Raw genomic sequence first — 10,593 nt, forward strand, 5'->3', positions numbered from 1 at the left:
CTGCCAAAACAGCCTATCATGCCTTGACAGAGTACAAAATAGACTTCGTGGTTTAGTGGGGGATGCCCTTTTCTCTACCCTGCAACCCCTCTCCCACAGAAGAGACGTTGCGAGCCTATCCTTGTTTTATCGTTATTTTCATGGCAGGTGCTAGTCTGAACTCCAATCCCTGGTCCCCCCTCGCCAATCTTTCACGAAAAACACCCGTCTAGCTGAATCCACTGTGAAAAATTTCCCCCACTCTATATCTGTGCCTAAATCAAAACGTGGATTTCATGAGCAAAGCTTCTTTCTTAGAACTGCACGCCTGTGGAACTCTGTTCCGTCTGCCTGCTTCCCTCCGGACTACAACTTGGATGTCTTCAAGTCTAATGTTAACAAATTCCTAATGAGCCGCCCCCCTAATTAAACAATTCATAAAATCTCCTCACTAACGTGATGTACTTACAATAACCCTTATCCCTGAGTGGCTTCCGGGCCTTGATAAGTGGTGATCACTGTGTAAAAAAAAAAAAAAAGAGATAAACGAGACATTTTTGTTTCATTTTAGATTATAGCATATTTCGGAAAATTCTATTCGTATCTTATAAACGCTTACATATGAGTTAGGTTTCCAGTAATTTCGCTGTTCCGTACACGATAACTCATTTTCCGACTAATTCCTCTCATAAAATAAACAAAAAACACAGCAGCTGTAATTCAATTCCTCGTCTAATCTAGCTGGCCCCGATCTATGCTGAGTAGTTAACCTTTGGGGCGGCATTTTCGATTACAGTTTTCACCCTTTATGCTATACAATTATTCCTTTGTCGATCACTTCAACAACGGAATCGAACTGAGTTATATAAATGCCATATTTATGTTTTATCCGTGCATAATTTTGAATACCAGTCAGGTAATATGGCATATCAAAACATTTTGTAAGTTTTTTTTTATAATTGAATCAAAGCCTCAGTAACAATTTATCTTTAGCATAATCCATGCCACAATACGCCAGTATCTTTCTGAAGTTCCTCTAGGCAAGATATCTACATTATTAGTTATGGTGTTCACTGCAGTAGCTCTCTAATATAAAGCTCGCGGATGCAACCGTTAAGTGTTTAAGGTTCTCTGTAGGCTACACTGGTCATTTTAATAGACTATATCTTCCATGAAATTTTTGTGAGCCGACCCTGATTGGTTCGATTATAATTTGTTGAAATTTTATTCAGCACAGCTAAAACAATCTCGAATTTCAGGAATTCTCAATAAGAATTATTTGTTTTGATTATTGAGATTTTCAAGCGTCCGTAATTGGAAAACGATTGCGAGTTATATGAGCTTTCAGATCTGTTAGGTTTCTTTTCCACTAGTTGTGGCTAGCTAAAGTTTTGTGGGATGGAAATACGAATTTGAAAAATGACAATTTAATTATTACAAGAACTTTAACGTTTTTAAAGAGTGAGATATATTTTACAAATAGTATAAATGTTATAAATCTATGATAGCTCCGAGTTCCTTTCAAGCATTCGGCTTAAATACTATGCGCGAACAATTGTCCCTAAAACAGATTTTAGTCAAATGCAAATTGGTCATATCTTTACGGCAAAGAGTATTCTTTGACTATATCTATATATAGGATTTGTCCAACAAGATAGAGCGTGTGTTGATAGACCATCATATTTTACTCTGAAAAAAAAACTGCGATTCAAAATCGCACCCTTTTTAAAAAGCACGTTCGGCATAAAGTGTGAACATTATGCCATTAGAATAAAAAATAAAGAAAAAGGTTTCACATGCTACCCTCATAGTGTCATTAGGAGTTTTACTTTCGAATTTTAACAAATCATTCATATCTTATCAAAATTAATATGCCGCCCCTGAGACTAAATTTTTATAAATGTTTGATCCATTTATTCAATGTTTTTTTTTCTGTTTGTATCGGCTGTACACTTGCAGCAGTAGTATTAGTAGTATGTGTAGCAAACAAGTAGGGAGCTCGTGTTTGACTTCGAAATGAAATTACAATTTGAATTTAGTTGCTCGAAAAAAATAATATTCTTTTAACTTTAAACTTATGCACAATAAAAAACAATATATACAGTATATATATATATATATATATATATATATATATATATATATATATATATATATATATATATATATCAATGTAAAATAATATTTATAAGACAAAATATATGAGGGGAAAAAGAATGCAATAAAAAGAAATGGGCGCTTATTATATTAGACTGTTTTGGCAAAGAAAAAGTGACGGTCATGTAGATGCACTTCTATAAAGTGTATTTGTTACGCGCCTAGCTTCTTCTCATATAGAAGGAAAGTCCTTATTAAATTCTTTTAATTTTTAGTTTATTGTTATGTGATGAATATAATTTTTTATGTGTTTTACTATTTTTTATGAGTAGAAATTGTGTTTAGCCTGCTTTAAAATTTTAAATTATTTACTTCCCTGGAGTACAAACACTTCATGTATGTTTAACTTATTTTATTAACTTTTGTCGATATTTAGCCAGAAGCATTCAAAAGGTTATCAATAAGTATTTGAAAAGATACAGATTCATGTCACTAATGCAAATCACACGGTGTTGCGTAAGAAAAATAGAATACACGTTTTAGATTGTAGCGAAGACAACTCTTGGAAATGTGTAAACTTGAGTATACTTAACCTTTGAAAATCACTCGACCAGCATTCAAATCTTAATAAAGTGTAGTCATTAATTTCTGAAGCAGCTTTGGATTGTGAAACAAAATTTTTTTAAACGATCATATTACCCGTTTGTATATCTCGCCTTAATGTACCGATTCTACCATAAAATCCTAATCCGCACATATATTATTTGATGGTGCATGGAAATTGCAATCTTTTGTTACAAAATATTGATGTTAGATATTTAGCAGGCATATATATTACAATAGAAAATATGTACATATGCTTAGTGAAAGCGATGGGCAATTATGAGAATTTTAAAATATATTTTGGGTGTCTGACGTGCAAATAATAGTTAAAACACAACGGTAGTATATTTACAAGAGTGTATTAGCATGACTACAGAAAGAGGTACCAAGCTTCTGCATCCGAAACTGTACCTATGGTTGCTACTAATTTCTCCCATGGCACTTAGTCTTTCTATTAGTGAAGGTAAACTATTCCCAAAATACAAGCTAAACAGCAAACTGTAACAATTTAGTTATTGCCTAAATAGGAATTCTACTATGTTATGCACCAACATGTTATGACCCAACATGTTTGAGTTATATTTTTTCAATTGTTTAGAAGAAGTGATCATCTTTTTCTTTGTTTTATTTCTATAAACAATTTAGCGAGCTACAACGAATTAATGTGGAGGTATGTTATACCCAGGGAATAGTTACACTTAATTGATATAAAATGTTGATAACGAGTTGCTATAATTGACCCTTAAAGATTTATATATTTTATTATTTACATAGCAGTGTGTATTTAAATATTTCCAGTACATTCAGTAACGTTTGTTCTTCGCCTTTTAATAAAAGTTATATTTAATGAAGTATTTTTCATATATAGTATTTAGCAACATCATAGTTTTTCGAGAAGAAATGATAACCTTCACGTGTACCTGTATCAAGCGCTGATCCAAATTTTACTGTTTCTTATTAGTTTCTACTTTATTTCCGTGTTATGAATAAAATCACACAAAAATGGTCGCATGTGTTTTATCGCTTTGTGGGGTTCATCTCTCGTGCTATTATTATATCTTCGTTGATCCGAATAGAACCATTATTTTAGATGATCTAAAGATGGAAATACATATCCTTGACATATCATTTACAGAAATGATTTTTGATTTCCAATATATTTAAGGAATACAAGTGTTGCTAATTGGTTTTTCTTTCTCGAACTGTTTAAAAGCGTTTTCACTACAGGCGCGAGTGTACTCGGTAAATTTAAAGTGACAGACGGACTTATATGAATTTCCATACAAATATGAATTATTTTTTATTTTAAAAAAAGAGAATATTTAATGAGTCCAAAAAAGGAGTTTAATGTAGCTGAAAGTAGCAAGGTTAGCTGAGATTGGAAACTCAGTCGTCACATAAATTACGGTCAGTAAGAAACCTTCTCTGTACGTTTCTGTAGACTAAGGACATACGAATCTATTATTTCTTTGTTGTAATAGTGCTGCTACTACTTTATAGAGCTCTATTCAGTTCTAAAGTGTAATTATAATGCTTTCATTATAAATATATATATATATATATATATGAAAAATTAGTAAATTTTATGATGAATAATTTTTATCATAGTATCAAAAGTTAAGACAATAGAAACATTTAGCTATGACATTTCGAACCTGAGTGCTGCCCATCAGAAGAGGACCATGGACAGAATTATTCAAACGGCAAATATAGATAAAATGACTAAATAAGTTTAAGATATTAATGAGTATGAAGGAATATGATAAAATGGTAAAAATATATAAGAAATATTAAAAGGTAGTTTCAACATAGAGTAAGTCAGAAAAGTAGCATATATGTTTGTAATAGTACAAAACTCATAGGCCGCTAGGAAATAATAGGGGATCATTAAAAAGAGCCAAGTTTATGAAAGAAAAGAAAATATAAAGAAACTATATTAGGATGTTTAGAAAGGATAGAAGAAAGAAAAATAAACAAGAGATACTAAAATACATATATAAATGAAAATAAAAATGTTTGAAAAATCAAGTTTAGAAACAATCCTCGGAAAAACTAGATATATTTACAAGGCATAGCAAAATCCTTAGAATACCGGTAGTATTTCGTGAATTAATGTGAAATTGACCCAGGTAGAAATTCTTAAAAACGAATTGGTAGGTTAAAATTCTGTCAAGGTGGATATTTTAATTGAGATATACATTTACTGTCTCATACAAATAGTATATATTAGAGTACATCAAAAATGTAGGGGTTAGTTGAATAATTTGAAAAGTCAGCAAGGTAAAGTTCTTGTTAAATAGTTGCAGTGTAATGGTAAAATCCAAGATGACAAATCTGCAATCCAAAGATTGAGCAAATCCAGAATAGAAAGATTCAGATATCAAATTCAATATCCGCCAAATATAAATTTGATACTTGAATTGAAAATGCAAGTGAACTTTCAGAAACAATTGAAAATTGGAAATGGACCTTTATATAAGATGTCATATATTAGGATATACAGTAAGATAACAGGAAAAGAAGAGCGATAAAAAACAAAGAAATTAAATTTAAAAGCTGATTAAATCATAGCTGTGAAAAGTAAAAATTAAAAATAAAGAGGTAAAGAGGAATATAGACAAATATGAAGAAATGCCAATAGAGAGAATGGAGAGGATGAAAGAGAGAAAAACAGAAAATGTACGAAAAATATATCGTACCTGGGTTTGGTGTCGCGGGGGGGGTAAATAAAGCGATACATGTCAAGAAATTACAAATGAAAGGAAAACGAAAACATAACAGCAGTTTCATGCACAGGTGTCAAATAGAGTGATCACTTAAAGGTGTTGGGTGGGGGCAACATATATCAGACTGATGATGACAGATACATACGTAACCCTACTAACAGAAGCATAGACACCCATATAACCTTAAATATATGTGCATACAATAAGAAAACAGAAATAAGGAACCTTATGCAAATATATATATATATATACATGTGTGTGTTTTTGTATGTGTGACCGTCTAAAATAGGTACACGCACACACACATACAAACACACACATACATATATATATACATAATTATATATGAACAGAATATACAACAATAGACACAAAATATTGCACTCGAATACATATATAGAAGTACATATACACCCACATATATATACAAATATATATACACACACATGCACACACACACACACACACACACACATATATATATATATATAGATAGATAGATAGATAGATAGATAGATAGATAGATAGATATGCACATAAAATACGAAGCATAAACATATGCGGGTGTACTGTATTTAAGGGATGATTTCTCCTTGAAATCGCATACAAGGAGGATCAATGAGAAGGATAAAATATAAAGAAACATAATTATAGTTAAAATATTTGGATATTATCTAAGAATTTATCCAAAAATTTTGGAATAAAAAAACATAATAAAGAATATAGAAGAAAAATAAAGATGAAGTAATAAAAAGATACAAATAAAAAACAATTGCACAAAAATACGAATTAGATGCTAAGTGATACGATCCTGTAATTTGCTATATAAAATGATCAGCGAACGAACATACAACTTCGCAGGTTGAAACACACATGAGGTGAAATTTACTTTAATTTACTGGTGATAAAAACGAATTAAGGAATTAATAGAATTCACTATGGCCATAGTAAACTACTACCATTATTACGCCTACTGCCACCGTCACAACGACTTCTAATCTCACAGCCATAACGACTGCATCTAAAAGTACAAATAATATAATAATTATGACTATAATAAGTATAGACGATTCATAAGAATAGAAAAGAGGTGAATGAGAACACTTTGACATAACCACAAAAAGAAGATATAAACAAAGAAACTATTTTGCGGAGATTAACACACATGAACTACATGCTCCATTACCCTTTTTCCCATTGTCTCTGTGTGTGTCAACACTAAATAAACGAGGAGGGTCAAGGAGGATCGAAACACCGAGGGCTAAGACCACTAATCAGACCTCCGGTAGATGAGTACAACGAGGACTTAGTGAGGCGTATTCCCACTAAAATTCCAAGAAAGACTACTGGTCGCCACCAATGAGAAATAACAGGATAACTTCTGTTGCGATAGCGCAAATTTATCTGCAAAAATTATCAAAATACGCGGAGAGTACTGAAAACTCGAGAGACGTGTTGGTACTCAGAGTTCAGAGAACACTAAAAGTTTTAGAATAGAATTTTTTTCAGATGATTGCGTGTTTACTCTAAGTGAGTAAATAATAATAATAATAATAATAATAATAATAAGGTTTATTGCCACCCACATTTCAGAAAAGACCACAAGTCTCTGCAAACTCGCAATCAATGATGAGCGGCTATTGCGATAAATGTAAAGGTTATTAAAGAAGGTGGATAGTACTGGAAAACTGGGCAGACTTGTTGTCACTTAGACTTAAAAGAACAAAATAGAATTATAGAGAAATTTTTGTTGGTAGCGTGTGTGACTTCTACTACTACTACTACTATTGCTTACAATAATAATATTAATAATACTAATAATAAGAGAAACAACAACAGAACAACAACCGTAATACTGATAAAAATATTCAATAATAATAATGACAATAATAATAATAATTATTATTATTATTATTATTATTATTATTATTATTATTATTATTATTATTATTATTATTATTATTATCATCATTATTATGATAAAATTAACTTTTTAAAATTTCATAAGCTTATGATGAAAAATATACACATGTATTTTTCATCATAAGCTTTTATTTTATTTTATCTTTACTTTCTTATTTTTTATTTTTATTCAATATTCTATATCCGGCTTTTAATTTTAATTTTTTTATTCTATTATTTTAATAATATTTTTATAGAAGTAATTTGTAGATTTGATTGCTTTGTGGTTTTCTAGTTTTATTTTATTTAATTTCATATTTATTATCAATACTTCATATATACCTTCACATATTTATATTTATATATATATATATATTATATTATGTTATATTATATTTTTTATTAATTGAGGTTATTGTTATTACTTGCTTACTTCCCTTTCCCTGTTTTCTTTATGTTGTTTTTTGTCCTCCCCTTTCCATCCTAATACATTTCAATTTTCTCTGTTTTGCCACTCGAAGACAATGGTTAATGAGTGTACAGTAGTCAATGGGGTAATATCAAAGTAATCATTCATTAATTAGATTACTTAGGGACCCGTTTATCACGATCTTGTTTACGTTGGAATTGACGCCAATATTGTAGTAAGTGGAAAGCCGGGGCATGGAAGAGATAATCACAGGCGTACAGTTTAAGAAAGAAGCTTGTCCGGTGAATATAGGTACAGAGAAGGAGTGAGAAAAATTATTGATAGTGGTTTAAACTAGACGATTGTTTCTCGTGAGGGTTTGGCTAGTGGGGGCATAAATTTGGGTTCAAATGAGCACTTGCCATGAAAATAACATAGCGTCTCTTCTGTGAAAAGGAGGTTGCAGGGAAGAGACAAGAGCATCGTCCACAAGGCCACGACGTCTATTTTGAGCTCTATTTATGCAGGATAAGCTGCTGCTAGCAGCTCCTTATCAGGTATGGAAACAATGCTACATCATTGGACGTAGCAAGCTATTATACAAGTAGGGAACTGTATGGGCGGTGTGATATCATGTTTCATTTACATGTTTTATTTCAGATCAGGAGGAAATGTCAGACCGAGAAGCTTGTTAAAATATGCAGCCTCTCCAAGACGAGATATATGTATGTCAATTTGTTACATGAAGAGTTGCCCCCTTCTCATGTAAGTAAGAACACATACTAGATAAGTGAAAATGATATTAGGATAAGGTTAGAATCGAACCCTGTAAGAAAGTGTTAAAGATAATAATCGAAAATGGAATGTTAGAAATTAAGTGTATTGCTAATTCTATTAGAAATATTTAAGTATTGTTTATGCCAGAAAAAGAGTAGTTTGTTGATGCTTTTAGAAATCTGGATATTAAATATGTCAGTTAAATGAATACACAATGCAAATTAAAATATATTCTTGTAAAATAGGTTAGATATTAAAATTGAGGGTTCTTTTGTTTGCCAAAAATGTGTTTGGATAAACATATGTAAAGCCACGTGAAAATTCGTCACGTTCGAAAATACACTTCTGACGTCATAAACGAAGGAGATTTCTCAGTATAGGAATCTGTGGGTTCGGAGTTAGGATCAGTCAGCAGTTGATGAGGATGATATAATCAGAGCATATAACACACGTTGATAGAGAGGGAGATTTGGAGCCATTAGAGGCGAAGGGTTGAAAGTAAACCATATAGTCGAAAAGGCTGGCATTCTTGACGTTACCGATCGGTCAACTAAATAAAGAACCAAATATGTTTGTAACCGTTCGTCTCGTCATTCCTTACAACAAAAAGGTAAATGTGTATTATCATCATTTATAACGAACTCTTGTGTAAACCCTTCCAGGTAGTATGTGTCCTCCCCACCATCATCATAAGTAAAGTATCTCCTCCCTTCTGTATGTTAATAGGAACTGTTACATCATATATCTCACAGTAATTATTAATATGAAACCTCCAAGAAGCATCCTAGTCTGTATAAATAGCTCCCTCATCCCCATCGTCATTATTGACCGTTGTATATGCTCCCAATATAAACTCCTGTCATCTTTAAATATGAACCCCTGCTACACAACACATTTATGTCAGATGGGATCAGAGCGTTTATAATATAAATATAGAACTTGGTTTTAGATGCATTAAAATTGACCAGCCATCTCATTTCCGTGTTCATAATCAGAGGAGAGGCAATCATAAATAACTTTGCCATTTATGGCATTTACAGTGTTACCATAGATCGTAGTTCCGTATGCATAAATGTCTACGACTGGTGTAATTTGAGAGATTATTGTTGCATGAGATTGGTGCAAAAACAAAATCGTTTTCTCACATAAGTTACTTTTATATATGATTTCTGAATTAACCCATTGATATAAATAGGCCCGTTTTATATCCATTTGAAGCGCGTGTTTCCCTCTATTGAAGCGTGTAATTCGTTACCGTTCTCAATCTCTTTGTTTATTTTTTGTAGGCTTTTCGACAATATGCACAAAATTCAAATTTGCACGATTCCTTATTCCAGTTCAAAGTAGGCAGAAAACCTGGCTAGACAGCTCGCTATATCATCGATGCTTTTGATTTAGGAACTACTACCGAAGGTGTGGAACGACAGTACTTCAATAAATTTCACAATGGTGTCGAGAGCCTCGAAGATGAAGAGGGTCGCGGCTGGCGGGCTGCGGTATATAACGAACATTTGAAAGGCTTAATTGAAGCTCCCCCTTGCAAAACCGCACGTGAGAGGTTTATCACTCGACTACTCAACCGTTGTAAGCCATTTGATACAAATAGGGAGGTTAAAAAGTTCGATAAATGGTTCCCGCGTGGATTGACCTATAATTTTCAGGTGTCTACTACCCTCCTTCTGCGCAACGAAAACGACCCATTTCTTGAGCAGATTGTGACGTGTGGTGAGAAGTGGATCCACTACGACAATCGGCGACGTTAAGTACAGTGGGTGGATACCAGAGAATCACCACATTCCCGAAGCCGAAATTGCATCAAAAAAGGTTATTGTGACTGTTTGGTTGTCTGGGGCCGGTCTTATCCATCACGACTTCTTGAATCTAAGCGAAAGTATTACGGCGGAGAAGTAATGCCTACAAATTAATCAAATGCACTAGAAGCTCCAACGTATTGGTCAATATGAAAGGACCAAATCTCCTCGATTACAACGCTCGCCCGCATGTTGCTCAACTGATTGTTTAAAAGCTGAACGAATTGGCCTACGAGACTGCGTCATCCACCATATTCACCGGGTCTTTCGCTTACCGATTATCACTTTT

At 32.6% G+C, this 10,593-nt stretch overlaps 1 protein-coding gene across 1 annotated transcript; it reads left to right on the forward strand.

Annotated features, from left to right (window-relative positions):
• The first annotated feature begins 3,045 nt into the window (after positions 1-3,045).
• On the forward strand, positions 3,046-10,256 carry LOC145280185 (histone-lysine N-methyltransferase SETMAR-like). The gene is made up of 2 exons (XM_080131950.1): positions 3,046-3,142; positions 9,892-10,256. The coding sequence occupies exons 1-2, from the start codon at positions 3,046-3,048 to the stop codon at positions 10,254-10,256; spliced, it is 462 nt and encodes a 153-aa protein (XP_079988076.1).
• The last annotated feature ends 337 nt before the right edge of the window (positions 10,257-10,593 follow it).

This window comes from Euprymna scolopes, chromosome 1 (genome assembly GCF_053919585.1).
Source record: "Euprymna scolopes isolate OS-2025 chromosome 1, ASM5391958v1, whole genome shotgun sequence".
NCBI lineage: Eukaryota > Metazoa > Mollusca > Cephalopoda > Sepiida > Sepiolidae > Euprymna > Euprymna scolopes.

Bases quoted from the DNA above. Each gene is read 5' to 3' on its own strand.
- LOC145280185 (XM_080131950.1), top strand. From the start codon at position 3,046: ATGACTACAGAAAGAGGTACCAAGCTTCTGCATCCGAAACTGTACCTA. The intron at 3,143-9,891 runs GTAAACTATTCC...CTTTTGATTTAG, and splicing joins TAGTCTTTCTATTAGTGAAG to GAACTACTACCGAAGGTGTG.